General features: G+C 43.9%; 1 protein-coding gene across 2 annotated transcripts in view; it reads left to right on the top strand.

Annotated features, from left to right (window-relative positions):
- Window positions 1-22,170, top strand: part of LOC121548549 (neuroepithelial cell-transforming gene 1 protein-like) — a 35,074-nt gene that overhangs the window by 226 nt on the left and 12,678 nt on the right. Inside the window, exons 1-3 of one of the 2 annotated variants that reach the window (XM_045213554.1) lie at window positions 14,490-14,545; window positions 14,923-14,989; window positions 19,507-19,569. In XM_045213554.1, the coding sequence (XP_045069489.1) occupies window positions 14,505-14,545; window positions 14,923-14,989; window positions 19,507-19,569 (171 nt within the window). In that variant the 5' untranslated portion in view covers window positions 14,490-14,504. Of the gene's footprint in view, window positions 1-14,489; window positions 14,546-14,922; window positions 14,990-19,506; window positions 19,570-22,170 lie in introns of those variants that run through there. The other variant, XM_041860020.2, reaches the window with a different exon arrangement.

Raw genomic sequence — 22,170 nt, 5'->3', positions numbered from 1 at the left:
GTGAAACAAACGCTGCCTGAACTATTGAGTGCACGCGATTAAACGAATAGAAATGTGTAAACTATTTATATGGTGTTAACACCGTATTACTAACACACTCTCGCTAACATTATTTAGCTAGCTAATGTTACATTCTGTAACGTCAGTTGAATGTTTGTTTCGATGGCTAGCTACCTAGCATGTGGCTGGCTGACGTTACAGTTCGAGCACGTTGTCATTGTTACACATCCTCCCAGCTAACAAATCTAGGGAGAGGGGACGTTATGTTACTTGTAATGTTCCCCTGATGTTTAAGTGTTCAGTTTTCGTTAGTTACAGGAACATTCTACGTATGTTTGCAAAAACCTCCTTAACCTGTTTTGGTGTTCGAGTTAGTAGAACATTCCCTTATTGAAACGTGTCTAGAACATTAATATATTATATTCTGAGAACATGACAACCATGTTCTGTGTATGTTTGGTGTGACGATGGAATAATCAGCTAACACTTAGAACACTAGACACATTAATGTTCTTGCAACGTCCAATGAAACGTGTCTACAACAAAAAAACGACCGCCAGCCAGCTGGCTCTTTGGCTGGTTCTGTTGGATTTGTCACAAGTATTAATTAATGGAAAACTTCGCCACAGATGGAAACCACTGGCCTGTCTTTGACTTCGCCATCTAGTGTTAACTCCAATATTTTGTCATCTTTGATAAATTGCGCCCGTGAATCCGCCATAGAAATAATAACAAAGAATAAGATGAAGCTCAGGGAATATGGATAACTATTGAAAGATAGCTAATATACACTACCAGTCAAAAGTTTGGACACACCTACTCATTCAAGGGTTTTTCTTAATTTTTACAATTTTTTACATTGTAGAATGATATTGAAGACATCAAAACTATGGATTTAGCAGACACTCTTATCCAGAGCGACTTACAGTTAGTGAGTGCATACATGTTTTCATACTGGCCCCCCATGGGAATCGAACCCACAACCCTGGCGTTGCAAGCGCCATGCTCTACCAAATGAGCTACACATATGGAATCATGTAGTAACCAAAAAAGTGTTAAACATATTTTATATTTGAGATTCTTCAAATAGCCACCCTTTGCCTTAATGACAGCTTTGCACACACTTGGCATTCTCTCAACCAGCTTCACTTGGAATGCTTTTCCAACAGTCTTGAAGGAGTTCCCACATGCTGAGCACTTGTAGGCTGCTTTTCCTTCACTCTGCCGTCCGACATATCCCAAACCATCTCAATTGGGTTGGGGGATTGTGGAGGCCAGGTCATCTGATGCAGTACTCAATCACTCTCCTTCTTGGTAAAATAGCCCTTACACAGCCTGGAGGTGTGTTGGGTCATTGTCCTGTTGAAAAACAAATAATAGTCCTACTAAGCCCAAACCAGATGGGATGGCGTATTGCTGCAGAATGCTGTGGTAGGCATGCTGGTTAAGTGTGCCTTGAATTCTAAATATATCACAGACAGTGTCACCAGCAAAGCACTCCCACAACCATAACACCTCCTCCATGCTTTACGGTGGGAACCACAAATGCGGAGATCATCCGTTCACCCACACCGCGTCTCACAAAGACAGGACGGTTGGAACCAAAAATCTCCAATTTGGACTCCAGACCATAGGACAAATTTCCACCGGTCTAATGTCCAATGCTTGTGTTTCTTGGCCCAAGCAGGTCTCTTCTTCTTATGGTGTCCTTTAGTAGTGGTTGCTTTGCAGAAATTTGACCATGAAGGCCTGATTCACACACTCTAAACAGTTGATGTTGAAATGTGTCTGTGACTTGAACTCTGTGAAGCATTTATTTGTGCTGCAATTTCTGAGGCTGGTAACTCTAATTAATTTATCCTCTGCAGCAGAGGTAACTCTGGGTCTTCCATTCCTGTGGCAGTCCTCATGACAGCCAGTTTCATCATAGCCAGGGGTGCACATAACTGGTACGCAGGTACGCAAGCGGGACAAAAATCAGGAATGCGTAATGCCACTTGTGTTACTACGCGACTTTGCGTACTTGACCAATCTTCTCATCTAACCTTACACATGACATGTTGCTTGTCAACTACTGTCAGGGATGTCCAAAAAGCAACAGACATTAAGCAGCTTCTTTGGCGTTTCGCCACCTACAAAGAAACGCCAACTGGAGCCAGAGCCGAAGAAAATACTTTTTTCGGAAAAGTGGCTCCAAGATGTGCAGTGGCTTGAAGCTAACGATGAGCGCACTGAAATGTGGTGCAAGATTTGCCGCTCAAATCCACATCTAGCAGACAAAACAGGTGCATTTTATAAAGGCTCAAAGAATTTCAACCATCCTTTATTTGACAAACATGAAAAGAGCAAGGAGCACACGAATGTGGCGCAAGCCATTGCTAAGCTAGCCGAGAAGAAATGTCCAGTCGCCCACTTGCCAGATGGCGAGACAAACTGAATGAAGAACAGCGGCAAGCTCTGTTTAATATTTTTCTCCTCGCCTTCCATAAAGCTAAACACGCACGTCCCATGTCTTCCTATTCTGAGGATGTTCCTTTACTGAAGCGGCTAGGAGTAAATGTCGGAGGTGCATATCATTCACGTGAAGGGGGCACACGGATCATGCAGAGCATCGCTCACACCATCAGCGGGGAGTTATGAGCCAAGTTGTAGTCTGCTGAATTTTGGGGGCTGCTTTTTGATGGATCTGAGAACATCAGAAAAACTGAGCAGGAAATCGTTTACATTGTGTCTGTGTCCAGCAACGGATAGTTTACTTCGGACTTTATTGGACTGATTGAATTGGGTGCTGACCGAACCGCGCAGGCCATAACAGACAGACTTGTGAGACTTTTCCAGGACACAGGCTTGGATGACTGGACAACAAAGTTGGTCGCTGTGTGCACAGACAGGGCTGCTGTCAACGTAGGTATCTACAATGGCGTTGTGCCAAAACTCCGGCAACTTGCTGCGGTTGGAGACTCCCTTGTGCACATTCTGTGCACCGCACACACACTGGAGAACTGCGCGAAATCAGCTGATCGCAACGTTCCTTACTGTGAGACATTTAATCGCTCTGTGGTCAAGCTGCTGCAGTTTTATTTACAAAAAGGTGGAGCAAAAAAAACTGCTGCACTGAATAAGCTATGTGAAGAAAATGGGATCTCCTTTATGAAACTGGGTAAGTTTCATAATATCAGATGGTCTGCATGGAGGCATGAAACACTGTTAAAAATATCAAGACTATTGCCAGCCATTAAAATGCAACTGGTTACGAGTGATAACAGTGACTTGCAGCATATCTGCACAGAGCGTTTTCAGTGCTTTCTGTCAAACATGCTTGACATTTGCAACATTTTGAAGACCACATCCATTAGGTTTCAGAAAGAAAAGCTGACCATTTGGAGAATGTAAGGATGAACTCATGGTGGCCATTGGACAGTTCACACTTCTGCTTGATGGTGAAAGCCACAGGGCACACACTGTTTCCAATGCTGATGCTGACAGAGACAAGACACACTTACTCAGGGGGTTAATTGAAGAGTTTGAAATCAGATATGACTCCCTCAAGTCATGTGATCATTTCTTAGTATTTGATCCTTCAACATGGCCTCAGGAAATGCAAGACCTCCACAGTTTTGGAAACACAACAGTTTGCAGCATTCTCAAGAAATATGAGGCCACCTTGCAACTTGACAAAGATACCACTGTGACAGAATGGATGCGCTTAAAGCAGGCAGGAAAACGCCTGGGAGCCTCTTCTGTGTATGACTTGGTCCAAATAGTAAATACACTGCTCAAAAAAATAAAGGGAACACTTAAACAACACAATGTAACTCCAAGTCAATCACTCTTCTGTGAAATCAAACTGTCCACTTAGGAAGCAACACTGATTGACAATAAATTTCACATGCTGTTGTGCAAATGGAATAGACAACAGGTGGAAATTATAGGCAATTAGCAAGACACCCCCAATAAAGGACTGGTTTTGCAGTTGGTAACCACAGACCACTTCTCAGTTCCTATGCTTCCTGGCTGATGTTTTGGTCACTTTTGAATGCTGGCGGTGCTTTCACTCTAGTGGTAGCATGAGACAGAGTCTACAACCCACACAAGTAGCTCAGGTAGTGCAGCTCATCCAGGATGGCACATCAATGCGAGCTGTGGCAAGAAGGTTTGCTATGTCTGTCAGCGTAGTGTCCAGAGCATGGAGGCGCTACCAGGTGACAGGCCAGTACATCAGGAGACGTGGAGGAGGCCGTAGGAGGGCAACAACCCAGCAGTAGGACTGCTACCTCCGCCTTTGTGCAAGAAGGAGCAGGAGGAGCACTGCCAGAGCCCTGCAAAATGACCTCCAGCAGGCCACAAATGTGCATGTGTCTGCTCAAACGGTCAGAAACAGACTCCATGAGGGTGGTATGAGGGCCCGACGTCCACAGGTGGGGGTTGTGCTTACAGCCCAACACTGTGCAGGACGTTTGGCATTTGCCAGAGAACACCAAGATTGGCAAATTCGCCACTGGCGCCCTGTGCTCTTCACAGATGAAAGCAGGTTCACACTGAGCACATGTGACAGACGTGACAGAGTCTGGAGACGCCGTGGAGAACGTTCTGCTGCCTGCAACATCCTCCAGCATGACCGGTTTGGCGGTGGGTCAGTCATGGTGTGGGGTGGCATTTCTTTGGGGGGCCGCACAGCCCACCATGTGCTCGCCAGAGGTAGCCTGACTGCCATTAGGTACCAAGATGAGATCCTCAGACCCCTTGTGAGACCATATGCTTGTGCGGTTGGCCCCTGGGTTCCTCCTAATGCAAGACAATGCTAGACCTCATGTGGCTGGAGTGTGTCAGCAGTTCCTGCAAGAGGAAGGCATTGATGCTATGGACTGGCCCGCCCGTTCCCCAGACCTGAATCCAATTGAGCACATCTGGGACATCATGTCTCGCTCCATCCACCAACGCCATGTTGCACCACAGACTGTCCAGGAGTTGGCGGATGCTTTAGTCCAGGTCTGGGAGGAGATCCCTCAGGAGACCATCCGCCACCTCATCAGGAGCATGCCCAGGCATTGTAGGGAGCTCATACAGGCACGTGGAGGCCACACACACTACTGAGCCTAATTTTGACTTGTTTTAAGGACATTACATCAAAGTTGGATCAGCCTGTAATGTGGTTTTCCACTTTAATTTTGAGGGTGACTCCAAATCCAGACCTCCATGGGTTGATAAATTTGATTTCCATTGATAATTTTTGTGTGATTTTGTTGTCAGCACATTCAACTATGTAAAGAAAAAAGTATTTCATAAGATTATTTCATTCATTCAGATCTAGGATGTGTTATTTTAGTGTTCCCTTTAATTTTTTTGAGCAGTGTACAAGTAACCCAGATGCTTACTCCAACATCAACAAGGTGGTTAAGCTGTCTCTTACACTGCCTTTAAGCAGTGCAGCTTGTGAGAGGGGATTCTCACATCTCAACATAATAAAAACCTAGTACAGATATCGTCTGTCACATGCTCGTCTCTCAGCCCTGATGCACATTCACCTGTCAAAGCAGACCACAGAGACATTTGACCCAAAGCCTGCTGTTGACCTGTGGATGGAGACAGCTAATCGGAGGCTCAACCAAGGACAGGGAGGTGCATCTTCATCATCTACCATGCAGGAAGCTGAAGCAGAGGACAGTGGTGGCGGCACTGAAGAGGACAGTGGTGGTGGCACTGAGGAGGACAGTGAGGAAGACTGCACTTATTAAGACCACGCTACATATGGGGTGAGTACCAGACACCATCTGCTGGTACTCACCTGAGTAACTCACTGAAAAAGTTATGTGCACCCCTGATCATAGCGCTTGATGGTTTTTGCGAATGCACTTTTGGTCAAACAGGACCACACGTCTTTGTGCCAAATATTGGTTGGGCCTCACAGCTGAACAGTGGAGAGGTGTGGGTGCAGTTCAACGATGGTTCCCAGCTAGTGGTGCAGGCAGGGGTCTCCTGTATTATCTACACGTCCCCAGAGGGACGGACCACCAGGTACAAGGAGAATGAGAAGTTGCCAGAGCTTGTGAAGGAGAATCTGCAATGTCTCTCCACCATCCTGCGCCTCTTGGCCAGTCCATTAGTACGCCGCTGAATCAAACCTCCGCAGCATCGCCCCCTTGCTGTTACACATTTTCCGTATTGACTAACTTTCATGTCTTAAAGTAATGATGGACTGTCGTTTCTCTTTGCATATTTAAGCTGTTCTTGCCATCATATGGACTTCGTCTTTCACCAAATAGGGTTATATTCTGTATACCACACCTACCTTGTCACAACACAACTGATTGGCTCAAATGCATTAAGAAGGAAAGAAATTCCAGAAATTAACTTTTAAGAAGGCACACCTGTTAATTGAAATGCATTCCAGGTGACTACCTGGTGAAGCTGGTTGAGATAATGCCAAGAATGTGCAAAGCTGTCATCAAGGCAAAGGGTGGCCACTTTGAAGAATCTCAAATATAAAATATATTTTGATTTGTTTAACACTTTTTTGGTTACTACATGATTCCATATGTATTATTTCATAGTTTTGATGTCTTCACTATTATTCTACAATGTAAAAATAAAGAAAAACCCTTGAATGAGTAGGTGTGTCCAAACTTTTGACTGGTAGTGGTAGTGACGGGTCGCCACTGGTGAAACGAAAGCAGGCAGAAAATAATTTGTATGTTGTATCACGGGAAAAGACAACGCATTCACATGGATTTGCACGAAGTGTGCAGTTCGGATTTGTCACTTCAAGCACAAATGTATCATACTTTGACTAAAACTATGACTCACTGACTTAAAGCTGCAATATGTAACTTGTATTGGGGACCTGACCAAATTCACAGAAATGTGAGTTATAGATCTGTCATTCTCATTGAAAGCAAGTTTTAAAAGCTGTAGATATGTTTTATGTGTTATTTCTATGCTTCCCGTTCTTAAGTTTCAATTTTGCATCTTTTACTTTAGGTTTTGTACACCAGCTTCAAACAGCTGAAAATACAATATTTTTGGTAATTGAAAATATACTGTATTTCAGTATATATTGCTTGTTTTGTCACATAAACTGAAATTAGGCAAACCTTAGAATTTTAGCAACCACGAAATGGCGGAGCGGTTTCTGCATATTGCACCTTTTTTAAATCGTTGCATCAACATCGGTAAGCTCTAGCCAGTCTTTCAGCTCGAAAAAGCACATTTCTACTGGTGTGGGCGTTTTATCTTATATTATATTTCTCTTATATTCTGGCAACCATTTTCTGTGTGTTTGGTTGACGTAATATTCTCCTAACCCTCAGAAAACTGGACACTGGAATATTTTTGCAATGTTCCAATGAAACATGTCAAGAACATCAATATTGAACATTCTGAGAACATGGTAACCACGTTCTGGGTAAGTTATTTTTGACATTAAGGGAATAGTCTCTTGGAAACAGTCCTTGTACACCATTGGAATATTCCTATGAAAACGTTAGGTAATGACTTAATGAGACTCTTTTAAGTGAAAGTTCTCAAAAGTTTGTTGTTAGCTGGGTAGCTATGTCATAGTTAGCTAGATAATTTCTAAGAATATATTATTAGGTAAATGGCTACCTTGCTAGTTATTTTGGCTATACTTATTATAGCCTGTTAAACAAGCAAACAAAAAAACATATATTGCAACTAGAATGGAGTGCTGGTTGCATATTCCAAGTCCTTGGAAAACTGTTTTAGCTGATTACTTTTGCATGTTCAGGTCAGGATCTAATTATCAATTTGCGTCAGCACATGCCATAATTGTAAACTTTCACACAGACACAGTCGGCTACAGATAGCTAGTACTGTACTGCAAATCATTGTGTACTACTGGACAGTTTGCTGTAATACTGTAATACACACTAGTTGACCACAAGGTGGCAGTAAATACCAACAAACTAATCATGATCATGAATAACAGTTGGTGTGGGTGTTTGATGGATGATATAGATAGATAGATGGATTCTATTAGTCACATGATTAGGGACGCAGATGTAATTGCGGGGTACAGTGAAAATCTTATGCGCCGTGCTTCAACAGTGCAGGTCAAATGAAAAATACAATAAATCAAAAGAAGTGAGTGAGACAATTAAGATGATGATAATATATCCACATTTAAAACTGTGGGGGCAGGATAAGAGTGAATGAAACGGTAATAATAATAAAAAAGAATACTATATACTGTACATTGGTGGTGGGGGAGGTTAAATGTTCATGGGGGGGTAGAATATCCATAAGGGGGAAGGAAGTCCGGGGGACAGGAGGGGGACAGGGGTAGCCGGCCGTGACCGGGAGAACCATGGGGCGGTGCACAATTGGGCCAGCGTCGTCCAGGGTAGGGGAGGGAATGGCCGGCAGGGATGTAGCTCAGTTGGTAGGTCATGGCGTTTGCAACGCCAGGGTTGTGGGTTCGATTCCCACGGGGGGCCAGTATGAAAAATATATATAAAAAAAAAAAAAAAAAAAAAAATGTTTGCACTCACTAACTGTAAGTCGCTCTGGATAAGAGCGTCTGCTAAATGACAAAAAAAAAAAAAAAAGGGGTAGCAGGTAGCTGCCTAGTGGCTGTTCAGCAGCCTGATGGTCTGGGGGTACAAGCTATTGGCCAGTCTTACAGTTTTTGTCAGAGTTGGGATGTCCCAAGTAACTGTGGTCCTCTGTAGCTCAGCTGGTAGAGCACGGCGCTTGTAACGCCAAGGTAGTGGGTTCGATCCCCGGGACCACCCATATACAAAAATGTATGCACGCATGACTGTAAGTCGCTTTGGATAAAAGCGTCTGCTAAATGGCATATTATTATTATTATTAACTGTTTAGACCTTCCCTATCTCAATTCAAAGGGCTTTATTGGCATGGGAAACATATGTTTACATTGCCAAAGCAAGTGAAATAGATAATAAACAAAAGTGAAATAAACAAAAAATGAACAGTAAACATTACTCTCACAAAAGTTCCAAAGGCATAGAGACATTTCAAATGTCATATTATGTATATATACAGTGTTGTAATGATGTGCAAATAGTTAAAGTACAAAGGGGAAAATAAATATGGGTTGTATTTACAATTTACATTTACATTTTAGTCATTTAGCAGACGCTCTTATCCAGAGCGACTTACAGGAGCAATTAGGGTTAAGTGCCTTGCTCAAGGGCACAACGACAGATTTTTCACCTAGTCGGCTCGGGGATTAGAACCAGCGACCTTTCGGTTACTGGCACAACGCTCTTAACCACTAAGCTACCTGCCGCCCCTACAATGGTGTTTGTTCTTCACTGGTTGCCCTTTTCTTGTGGCAACAGGTCACAAATCTTGCTGCTGTGATGGCACACTGTGGTTTTTCACCCAGTAGATAAGGGAGTTTATCAAAATTGGATTTGTTTTCTAATTTTCTGTGGGTCTGTGTAAACTTAAGGAAATATGTCTCTAATATGGTCATACATTTGGCAGGAGGTTGGGAAGTGCAGCTCAGTTTCCACCTAATTTTGTGGGCAGTGTGCACATAGTGTTCTCTTGAGAGCCAGGTCTGCCTACTGTGGCCTCTCTCAATAGCAAGGCTATGCTCACTGAGTCTGTTCATAGTCAAAGCTTTCCTTCATTTTGGGTCAGTCACAGTGGTCAGGTATTCTGCCACTGTGTACTCTCTGTTTAGGGCCACATAGCATAAAGTTTGCTCTGTTTATTTGTTAGTGCTTTCCAATGTGTCAAGTAGGCTAATTATCGTTTTGTGTTCTCGTGATTTGGTTGGGTCTAATTGTGTTGCTCTGTTTGTGCTTGTGAACAGAGCCCCAGGACCAGCTTGCTTAGGGGACTCTTCTCCGGGTTCATCTCTCTGTAGGTGATGGCTTTGTTATGGAAGGTTTGGGAATTGATTTCCATTTAGGTGGTTGTCGAATTTAACGGCTCTTTTCTGGATTTTGATAATTAACGTGTATCTGTCTAATTCTGCTCTGCATGCATTAATTTGGTGTTTTACGTTGTACACAGAGGATATTTTTGCAGAATTCTGCATATCTCTCTGGCCTACAGAACAACATGTGATGTCTCCTGAAGGGACTTTGCACTTCTTCTTCAAAGTCTCATAAATACTTTTTATACTTTTTTAACCTTTCCTGTTTGAGTATACACTTTATGACACAAATAGTCAGTATGAATTTCCCCAGGCTTTTAAATCAAACTTTTATAATTTCAGTTTTAGTCAGACAGCAGACTGATAGAGCCAAAAGTCCATTTTTATTTTGGGGTAATCAGTACTGAGAAAGTTTCTGTTGGCACGTAGCACACTGGTAGGCTTTCCATGCTTTGTGCCAAAAGGCCCCTGCCCACTGTTGGGGAAAACATGGAAAACTGTGACCATAAATATGATCCTAATAGCCAACCCCGCAGGAAAACAAGGAGAGTGTTGCTCAGTGGACTTTGGACTACTAGGTGATCGGTGTGTGATTGAATGTTACCTTTGTAGATTGTGATTATTGAGCTGCATCTCTATCGTTATTCACTGTCCTTCAGACTCAATTCTGTCAACATTTTCTGACTGTTATTTGCGCTTGCTTCCAGCCTATTCAGGTGTTATTCACCCACAGAAGTGTGTAACATATAGGCCTACCTCTGACTAAGAATCATACCCCTGCCTGTGACGTCCAATCACAAGCCCCAGCGACCGACCTTTGTCCCTTTTTTCAATGTCATGGGAGCAGAATTGTCAGTAATGTTCTACAAAAATAAACAACTAACTCTATAGTGTCATACAAACCTAGATTGTAAAACATCTATCATTTTTAGACCCTTAACAATAGCATTCAGGTGTGCACCGGCTGAGTAATGTATCCAATGTCAAATTTCCCGTACGATGAGCTGTTTTGAAAGCTAATATCAGCCATTGTGCTGGTGTGTGGGGCCTTTTTATGCATACGTGATTGATGTCACGTCGTATTCACTTGGTCATAGCAGTCAACCCGGGGACAAAGGCCGTTTTTACTGTGCCAGAGTGTGTGAGAGCTGTATGTGCTATGAGTCAGTGGAAAGGCATCATTCTAGGCCCTGCCTTTGTTTGTCAGGTTATGTTATGTTATGTGAAACTGATGCTAATTAAACCACCCCACCTCCCGCTCCCCCGGCCTCCACTCTACCAGTATTTCTCATTAGCTTACCTCACCTGGAAGCACTTTCTCTTGCCTCAGGGAAAGATTTCAGAGTAAACTACCTTCAGGCATGCACAGTCACTCTCAGAGGGGATTTTATGATCGCGAAGTCTCTCAGGGGAACCACATTGCTAGGCTATCTCAGTTTTTAAGCAGGTCAGCATCTGTAAACATCCGGTCCACACAGGTAAAGGTCAAATAAAAGGAAATCCTGTCTAAAATAATCATTAGTTTTGTCATTGGGATGTTTTGTCAGTTGAATGACCCAGAACCCTCTACACAACATTACGTCCCATCAACATTACAGCATCTGAAATAATCGATTTAGGCAATGATCAGGTGTGACTGTTATCTGGTGTGTGGGTCAGAAATGTGAGTAAAAGCAACACTGGCCGAATCACTCTAGGATGATATCACTTTGATATAATTTACTGTACAAAGTGTGCATCAGAGGAAGAACCTTCAAAAACATCACATGATTTAGGCCTAAATCCTTTTAGGAAACGCCTTTCCCAGTCTGGGTGGAATTATTTTCTGCTTTAAAGGAGCTCTACAGGCATTATTTCATCCTGTACCCTTTACTGTGTTTGTTTAGAATGATGAGACAGAGGGGGAGAAGGAGAGACAGGAGTGGTGGTAATATGTGCGTTGTTGTACACACACCAGTGTTGGGCTCAAGCCTCATTCCCTGCATGTTTTGACCACTGTCTTAGAAATAGCCCTGCCCTGGCCGTCCCTTGGCTTCTTCTGATGGAACCATTGTCATATGCTGCTAGTTTCGCATAGTTCCTAGGGCCCACGCCTGTCATTGTTTAGTGACAGTAGTCAGCCCTGCCCCAGTGTGATTGGTGTTCCTGTGAAGCCCCATTGCATTCCTCAAAGTGAACTTGAAGTCGCACCACCACCTGGCAGACACCAGTGAACCACCCAGGTTGTCACAGCGTAGCAGCATAGCTTCCTGGTGTCTAAAGAACACACCGGTTCCCCTAACATAGAATAACAGAAATAACATGTTTTTACTGCTTGACTCATGCAGGAGCAGCACTGCTCGCGCGTAGGTCTGTCTCTCACAATGGCTGTATGGTCTCTCCCATGAATGTCACTGACCACAGTCCTCATGATGTAAAGGGGTAGAATGGTGGAGGAGTGTGGTGTCTACTGACCACCTATAGCACCTCCAGTGCCACACAGTCAGTCTCTCTCTCTCTCTCTCTCTCTCTCTCTCTCTCTCTCTCTCTCTCTCTCTCTCTCTCTCTCTCTCTCTCTCTCTCTCTCTCTCTCTCTCTCTCTCTCTCTCTCTCTCTCTCTCTCTCTCTCTCTCTCTCTCTCTCTCTCTCTCTCTCTCTCTCTCTCTCTCTCTCTCTCTCTCTCTCTCTCTCTCTCTCTCTCTCTCTCTCTCTCTCTCTCTCTCTCTCTCTCTCTCTCTCTCTCTCTCTCTCTCTCTCTCTCCCCCTCCCCCCCTAGGGCTTTATTGGCATGGGAAACATATGTTTACATTGCCAAAGCAAGTGAAATAAATAATGAACAGTACACAAGTTCCAAAGGAATAGAGACATTTCAAATGTAATATGGCTATATACAGTGTTGTAACGATGTGCAAATGGGAAAATAAATAAACATAAATATGGGTTGTATTTACAATGGTGTTTGTTCTTCACTGGTTGCCCTTTTCTTGTGACAACAGGTCACACATCTTGCTGCTGTGATGGCACACTGTGGTTTTTCACCCAGTAGATAAGGGAGTTTATCAAAATTGGATTTGTTTTCAAATTATTTGTGGGTCTGTGTAATCTGAAGGAAATATGTGTCTCTAATATGGTCATACATTTGGCAGGAGGTATGGAAGTGCAGCTTAGTTTTGTGGGCAGTGTGCACATAGCCTGTCTTCTCTTGAGAGCCAGGTCTGCCTACGGCGGCCTTTCTCAATAGCAAGGCTGTGCTCACTGAGTCTGTACATAGTCAAAGCTTTCCTTCATTTCTCTCTCCTTCTTTAGAATCTTTTTTTTTTCTTGTTGACTTTGCTCTCCCATCTATCTCCCCTCTCTGTATCCATGCCCTTATTCCCTGTAATCTACTTTCCACCTTTTTAGTCTTATTTTTCTTCCTGTTTGTCTTGTCTGAACGCCCTATGTTTCTTTTGGCTCTCACACTCATTCTTTCTCTCTCTCTCTCTCTATCTCACTCTCTCTCTCTGTCACACACTCATCAGTCTCATTCTCTCTGCTCCTCCACTGTCCTCTAGGCCTCCACTACTAGTCATTCAGTACCGATTCTGAGTGCAGACCACTTAGGAAGAGGTAGAGTGGAGGGCGGTGCCCTACACTATAGATAAGTGCTGTGTCACTGTGGACAATGCCACCTGTAGCAACCACAATAAGGGGCAGGCAGGCCAACAGAATGACTGGAATGACTTGGCCCAGTAACAGCAGTACCACAGGAACACATGCTAGAGACAAGTGGTTCAGAGGAATCAAGGAAAGAATGTCAGGATTGTAGAGGTTGATTTCCTTTTGAGGTCTCTCGATATAGTAAGACCATTATCGCCACTCTGTTTTCAGATATGATCTTGTTTATATTGGAAAATATTGTTTACGGTTTCAGAAGATGAGTGGTCATCTAAGTAACACCTTGACTTTAACTCACTCTGGTCTTTTGAAAGCCATCCAATTGGCTTCATCATCACTAATGTGGGTTGTTCTCAGCGTGTAACAGGGCCATAATAGAAATCCAATCCTTCTGTCTCTCAATACTTTTTAGGTGTGCTGACAGGGCACCTGTCTGAAGGGTAATCATCTAGTCAGACAGAGGGACAAGCTTGTGCTTTGTCTAAGAGACCTCAATTCGTCCTGATCTGGCCTAATCTAGCCCACTCTAATGGCCAGACTGATGTAACCCCTCAAATACCTAAAATACAGTTCTTGCCCTCATCAGGTTATCGTCAATGATTAAAGATTGAAGATAACCTGATAAGGGTGAGAACTGTATTTTTGAGGGGTTACATGAGGTTTGGGGTGACCGAAATAGAGCAGTAGGCCTGCTTCATCTGCGTATTTCATAAAAAGCACTCCCTGCTTAGGCCCTCAACAAACAAACGTCTGACAGGAGGCAGAACAGTTGCTTTCTTTCCCCATTTAAGAAAGGGGTAGGTAGGGGGCTCCTCCTACACGTGTTTTGAGGGGTAGACGGTCTGTCCTATAGATAGAAAGAGCAAGAAAATAGTAGTGTGATGACATCTTGGAGACCTGGTAACCCTGTGGGTGCTGCACAGCGAGTGAGGGGTGAAAGACAGCTCTCTGACTGGGTCTACTCTCCTGGGTGTCTATCCTAGCTGGCTGTCTGAGGATGCAGCGACGGGGACATCGCTATGGCTACACCAGGCTGTGGTATGTACCAGAGCCAATACTCCCATACACCGTGTGCCACAGACTTATACGGTGGCACCTGAGCATGGCTCTCTGTCTGAATGGGTCTTCGGGGAAGGCATTGAATGACTGAAGGAGTAAATGTGTTTCTGAGGCACTTCCTGCACTACCATGATTGAACGTTCACAAGGCAGGGGTGAGCTTGCATTCTTGCATGCGGCATTGGACATTGTGGGATTGTGTGGTTGTTACCTGGTGGAGTTGTGGCGTGTGATGTCACCTCGTACCCTGAGATGTAAAGATATTAGTAGTGTCACCTTTTGAATTATGGTGTAGGGTATGGTGTTATTAATGTTGTACTAGTTGAACATGCAATCATTTCCATCTTCATCTTGTAGGCCTGGACTGAGAAGAGGGAGTTCCTTCACCTTCCTCACCCCTGGACCTCAGTGGGACTTCAGTCTAGTGAGTACAGCCTCCATCCAGCTCCACTTGTTTTTGTGTCTCCCTGTTCCCTCACAGGACCGGTACCTCGGGTCATTCCATTATCATCCACATTTTGTCCTGGCATTGTTTGGGATGATTATGGCTGTCTGCCTGTTTGTGCGGACAGAGAGTGCCTGTCCCTGTCATAACTGTCTGTTTTGGCTTCAAATCTGGCCTTGGTGTTTTTAAACAGGCACGGAAGCAAGTGGACCTGTTCATTCTCATAGGACATTCAAAGCTATAAAGTTCCTCTGACTTGGACCACAGATACTGACTCTGTGCATTAGGTTTAGGTAAATGATAAAGACAAATGACTGATCCATTTTGGCCCCGTGTAGCTCAGTTGGTAGAGCATGGCGCTTGCAACGCCAGGGTTGTGGGTTCGATTCCCACGGGGGGCCAGTATGGGAAAAAAATTAAATGTATGCACTCACTAACTGTAAGTCGCTCTGGATAAGAGCGTCTGCTAAATGACTAAAATGTCTTAAGGTTTTGAGGGGAGGTTTGGACTGCAACTTGGATGCATCCGACATCACCTGTATATCAGTATTCAGAACAAAGTTCATTCTAACCCAGTCTTCACCCATTACTCCATAGTGGATGATGGCGTCACTATTACACACGTATTACTCATCTGGAGTCCGTATAGTTCATGATAGCCTTGATCCCCAAAATAAAGGCATTCAAAATAAACCTTGAATCGCTCATGCAGCATCAGAAACCCTGTAAACTGATGCTAAGTATGTATACATGCCAGTGCAGTTTCTTTTGGCAACTCGCAATCACCTCTGAGTGAGAGGTGATGTAAGCACTCTGCAGGTCCATCTAATCCTCCATTAAGGAACTTTTTAATTGCATGACTCCCTCACAGCTGATGCCAGGCACAGGACAGACTCCTCACACTACCCAGTGACCCAACAGTGAACAAACCAGAAAATCTTTCTGTTCCTATTTCTCCTTCAACATAATGGAATCAACATAGCTCTCGTTCCTCTCAGATTGGCCGGCCTGCTGTTTACAGTAAAACCTAGACCTAAATACGATTGGTGATTGGAAACAGAGTTGAGAGATTAGAGAAAGGAATGGAACGACAAGGCCTGGAACATTCCAGGGTTTATGAGTGAACCCCAGCTGAAACCCTATCCATTGCTCATCTGAGCCGGGGAGAGGAGGAGGAGGAGAAGGAAAGAGGGAGGGATAGAGGAGAGGAGGCCAGAGGCTCTTCATCTCGTGCCAAACATTGCCTTTGATTCCCCTAATTTTATTTAACTGGCACGCTTAGTTCAACCTCTAAAAGCATATGGCCCTTGTTACCTAGGCTACCCCCCTCCCTCCCATGACTCCCCTATTATCTCACCTTTATAAATCTACCCAAAGAGAGAAATATAGAAAAGCAACAGTGTGCTCCTTTCTTCTCCATCGTCTCTCATCCTCTCTTATCTCCACCTTGTAACCTGAATAAGGTCAGGAGGATCCTGTGCTTTGATGTGGGTAGGTACGGGACTTTCTGGAGGCTGGTATAGTACAGTACAGGTAGGAGTGTTTAGGCAGGGTGGGCCTTGGGGAGGAAGGAGACTGCAGTGTTTATCATAGTGTCTCAGACTACATTAGCAAGGCCTCAGGGCAGTTCTTTAATGTTGAGAATGTGATTTAGGTTTCCAGCTCTGTGCAAGAAAAGCAACAGATCAAACCCAACTGCTGTTGTATGAATGTAGGCAGGTAATTAATAGGATAGGGTCTCTCCCAGCGACGTGTTCAGACGGCCAGAATGTCAGTCAGCGTCGCTTTCCATGCAAACATTCCCACTTCAAACAGGCATGTGTATGTGTGTCAAAGTGTGTGCCTAGGAATTGAGATTGTATTTTGATGTGCCTATGTGCGTGTCCCTGTGTTTAAGTGCAAGCGCCCTAATTAAATGATGTCACCATTAACCAACCCAGCACATACCAAAAGACTGAGGTGGGGTGCTAAGTATGCCCACTGATTATCATAGTCTCTGTTCTAGAATCTCTTGAGTCAATGGCATTCCTTGACACAGTGTCGACTGTGACGGCCCCACTGCCCCCACCTTTTTCTAGGCCTACCTACCTCCTAGCTTTGCTTTGTGCTGGTAATTACATAGAGCCAGCCAGGTTGTGTATTCTAGCAGCTGACCAGGTCATGGTTTTATTGAGCCATTTCCATGTGACACACACAATAATAGGCCACCACAATAATAGACCAGGGTTACTGTTGTGCCCTAGAGAGAGGGAGAGAGAAAGGGAGAAAAGAAGGAACTCTGCTGTTGCCTCAGTCCCAACCCCCACTCGACCCTTTCTACACCTCTCCCCTTCCTCCATCTACCACTCTCTCCTTCTCACTGTTTCCCCCTCTCTGTGTAATCAATGTGTATCTCCTCTACCTTTCTATCAAGCAGAACATGCTTAACAAATATCACCTAGTTCTTTATATCGAATTCCACATCCACATGACATGAATGCCCTTTTATCTCAGGCCTAAGCTGGGTTTGTTTAAAAGGTCAGTCTAGCCTAGCCCATGATGTCATGGTAATGTGAAACTGTATAATTTGCATGGGCAGCAGCAGTCAACAGAGACTCAGCAAACTGCCCTCAAACAAGCCTTGTTGTCTGGGGGAGGCTCTGAAGAGAAGACCCCTCTAGCCCAGACTTGCATTGCATAGCCACTAGGTTGTTAGGTTCATGAGCCGAGGTGCTGCTACGTTGTCTCTAGGCCAGTGTAAACTTTCCCTCTAACCTGGCCCACCCTTTTGATGATTTAATCACAAACGGACCCAAAACCAATCGTTATTTTAAAAGCTAGCCTAGCACAATTACAGTTAAGGCTCTCAAACAGTTAAGCCCTCTGATGATAATAACAAGGCATTAATGGGGGTTTCTCTGGTCACTTTGATTCCTTTTGAATGGGGATCAGCTTAATGATTAGTCGTTCACAGTCACTAGCTGATTAAAGACACAAGTCTAAAGCTAGTGGCTACTGGCTAATGAGCCTTTTATAGCTAGATGATGATTACTGGCTGCACTGTAGCCTTTTGATCAGATTGCCAGTTTCAGCTTCTCCTTTTACCATCAGCTCTACTATAAACAAGAGTTGAATTGATTGATCCATGATCCCACTTCCCTCATTAGCTTCAGCAAAGGACCTAACTGCCTCAATTAGTCTACCTTTAAAAAACTGACTGAGCGTGAAACTACTGTATTCAACAGCTGTAGCACTAAATGAGAATCTCTTGATTAGGAGCTGTACTGTAGTATTGTGCAACTCTCTGTTAGCCAAAGCACTGTTCACTCCCCTCAGTAGGTTAGCTTATCATCTAGCTTTGTTCTCTTATCTGGAGCATTGCATATGTAGGCCCCTTGTGTCCCCTTGAAATGTATGAACCATGCAAAGTGACAATTTTCTCACCTTGTGTGATCAGATATTGCACAAGGAGTTATTTTTACATTTACATTTACATTTTAGTCATTTAGCAGACGCTCTTATCCAGAGCGACTTACAGTTAGTGCATACATTATTTTTTTTCATACTGGCCCCCCATGGGAATCGAACCAACAACCCTGGCGTTGCAAACGCCATGCTCTACCAACTGAGCTACATCCCTGCCGGCCATTCCCTCCCCTACCCTGGACGACGCTGGGCCAATTGTGCGCCGCCCCATGGGTCTCCCGGTCGCGGCCGGCTACGACAGAGCCTGGATTCGAACCAGGATCTCTAGTGGCACAGCTAGCACTGCGATGCAGTGCCTTAGACCACTGCGCCACTCGGGAGACGAGTGGGAAAGCTAACAGGTTTGAGGAAGAAATGCCCATTTACCCCCTTCAAAACAAATTATTCAAAACAAACAACTACCTCAACAAACTGTCCTACCCTGTCCATTCTGTCTCTCTGCACACCGGTGGTCACTTCTCGGCTTCCTGAATGCCCCGTGATGGCCTCTACTCACTCCATTGTTAATGTGCCATAATGACAGAGCCCTAAGAGCCCCGGCGGTCAGGCAAGCCCAGCGCTCCTTCTGCTTTACAGCCCTAGTCACATACACACAAACTCAGGGCCAGAACTCATCTCACCTGCCAGCTGGTCTTCTCTCCAGGTGTTAAAGTGCGCTTGTGCTTCATTAAAACCCTTTCCTGTTCCCAATGGAACCTCCAGGGGTGAACATTGTCCCTGGGGCAATAGGGCTTAGCAATAGGGCAGTTCTTCACTTCACTGGGGCTATTCTCAAACCAATGAGACCAGGATGGGACAGGGTAATGGGGCAGAGTGGTGGTGGTTGTCTGTTCTTATCTAACTATTTCTAACATCAGAGAACAGCAGGAGTCCAGACTATGTGTAGTTGTTTTGTGTGAAGCTATTTGGGTATCTGCCTTAAGAGTATCTGTGGGAGTATTGGTGTGTCTACCTGTGTATATAATAGATATGGGTAAGTTTATATCTGTCTAAATTTGAATAAAAACAATCTCATTTCCATCTGTCCCCAGAAGCGGAGGCGCAGAGAGAAGGATGTCTCTGATGCAGTCAGCCTGTGCAGCTTTGACTTGAAGGTAAAACACAATGAACCGGCCCATATCACAGATCTGAGTACACAATATAGATACCCTGAACCAGCATTACTGGTCCTAGATCCGTTTGTCAAAGTGATGCACACAGCTCTGTAAACTGTTGTTGTCCCCAAGAGTTGTTGACATTCATGAATGTATGGGAAATTGCATTCTAGATGTAGAATGTTATTGCATTGGATTTGTTTGGTGCCATCATGGAGGACGGTTTCCTGACCTCAGTATATCTTTGGCTGAGGTCTGAAGAAGCTAGGCCTATAGCCGATCCAAAGTCTAGCCCCGTCCTGTTTGTTTGTGATACTTGAGCATATCACTGAAAACCATCCAGATAAGGACCATGTTTGTTTACAGCAACCATCACAACACTCATCAACTCATGTTTGGGGAATTTTACCACCAAATCTACTGTAGTTAACTATGATTCTTATTTTTAGTAAGTTGACGATCAGGACTCGATGGTTGGAAAATGTCCTTTAGAATGTGGGTCTGTTGTTGCCTAGGCCTGTCACCAGTATTCCAACGTAAAAGGATTTTCTCAATAATCACCCATAGCAATGCTCTCTGTTTTCACCGATGTTTCATTATCACACTCAATCTGGAGGCGAAAGAAAGGCACACCTGTTTTAAGCAAGGTGCTGGCTAGCGGTGTAGAACACTTGAAAAGAAAAGGAGAGCCGCACACTCTAGGAGCTCAGATACAATAATTTAATAACCAACGTTTGGACAGACAAGCTGTCTTCATCAAATCAAATCTTATTTGTCACATACGCCGAATACAACGGTGTAGACTTTCCCGTGAAATTCTTACTTACAAGCCCTTAACTAACAATGCAGTTCAATAAATAGTTAAGAAAATATTTACTAAATAAAATAAAAAAACAAATAAAGTAACACAATAAAATAACAATAACGAGGTTATATACAGGATAAATCGGGGTATAATTATCACACTCAAAACATAACAAGCACTCTTCTTTCTTTTCTGTCTAATCAGATGAATAATAGTACCCGGTTCAATTTCTCACAAACCACTATGACAGGCCACATTTCTAGGAAACCCTTATACTTTTGATGCCAGAGGAGAGGGCTAGTGAATCATCCCTCTCTCCATTGTTGCCCAGCTATGACTTCTAGTGAAATATCGCCTGGCAGGTTTATTGTAATTAGTCCGTTGCTCCCCAGCAGAGCCTAATTTTGCTTTTTGGATCGCTTCATATTTCTTCAGTGAAATGTTTGGGTCTGAAAATACTCGAAAGCTGAGGGTGACCTGATGAGACTTGATAGTAGTGCATTAAAAAGATATACCCATCACAGTTTATAAACAACCCTACATCATTACGCTCAATCAGATTTGAGCCATTTCCACTGGTAGTCACCTCATGTTTCAGCCTGATAATGCACAGCCCCATGTCGCAAGGATCTGTACACAATTCCTGGAAGCTGAAAATGTCCCACTTCTTCCATGGCCTGCATAAGAAGTGTTTCCTAGAAATGTGGCCTGTCATAGAGGTTTGTGAGAAATTGAACCGGGTACTATTATTCATCTGATTAGAAAAATCTGTTGTGCCCTTGAGCAAGTCTCTTAACCCTAATTGCTGCTGTAAGTCGCTCTGGATAAGAGCGTCTGCTAAAAGACTAAAATGTAAAATGGACCCATTCGGCTGCTAGGAGAATGGTCTACTCTGGCGAATGGTGCTTGTTTAATAAAGTTAGATCAAAGTTGAATCAATGTCTGCATACAAGATCACATAATGATGGTATTCTACATAACATAACTGAATATAATAGCATATTATAGTTTTACTGTAAGACAAAAAACACCACCTAATTTCTTATGAGAATTTAGGATGATTGTGCGATTGGTCACATTTTTCCACTCATGTGGCCAGACCTTAACAGCGTGCTCCAATAGGCAAAATATGTGCTTTGGTTAAACTAAACACAGGCAAACTACAGTTTGTTAACCCATCTGCTCTAAAATTTGCCCACTGTACATAATTCAAAACCACATTGTATGTAGGCTACTTCAGAACAACGCTGTATAACTCAAGAAGATCTAAATGCATCTCCCCATGAAACTGATTGAGATCCAATAGTTACATTTTACATTTTTTTACATTTTAGTCATTTAGCAGACGCTCTTATCCAGAGCGACTTACAGTTAGTGAGTGCATACATTATTTTTAAATTGTAAAAAATAAAAATCATACTAGCCCCCCGTGGGAATCGTACACACAACCCTGGCGTTGCAAACGCCATGCTCTACCAACTGAGCTACATCCCTGCCGGCCATTCCCTCCCCTACCCTGGACGACGCTGGGCCAATTGTGCGCCGCCCCATGGGTCTCCCGGTCGCGGCCGGCTACGACAGAGCCTGGATTCGAACCAGGATCTCTAGTGGCACAGCTAGCACTGCGATGCAGTGCCTTAGACCACTGCGCCACTCGGGAGGTGGCATGCAGACGCTGCATGGACGTTTCACCTGTAAAACTTGAAGAATTATTATTGACGATTGAAAGTGAGAAATGTGCAGGGAGGGTACCACAGAAATGTGTGTGTAAATCCTCCCATATGCGCAGAATGTGA

The sequence above is a fragment of the Coregonus clupeaformis genome, unplaced genomic scaffold (genome assembly GCF_020615455.1).
Source record: "Coregonus clupeaformis isolate EN_2021a unplaced genomic scaffold, ASM2061545v1 scaf0124, whole genome shotgun sequence".
Taxonomy (NCBI): domain Eukaryota; kingdom Metazoa; phylum Chordata; class Actinopteri; order Salmoniformes; family Salmonidae; genus Coregonus; species Coregonus clupeaformis.
This window is presented reverse-complemented; position numbering and strand designations above follow the sequence as displayed.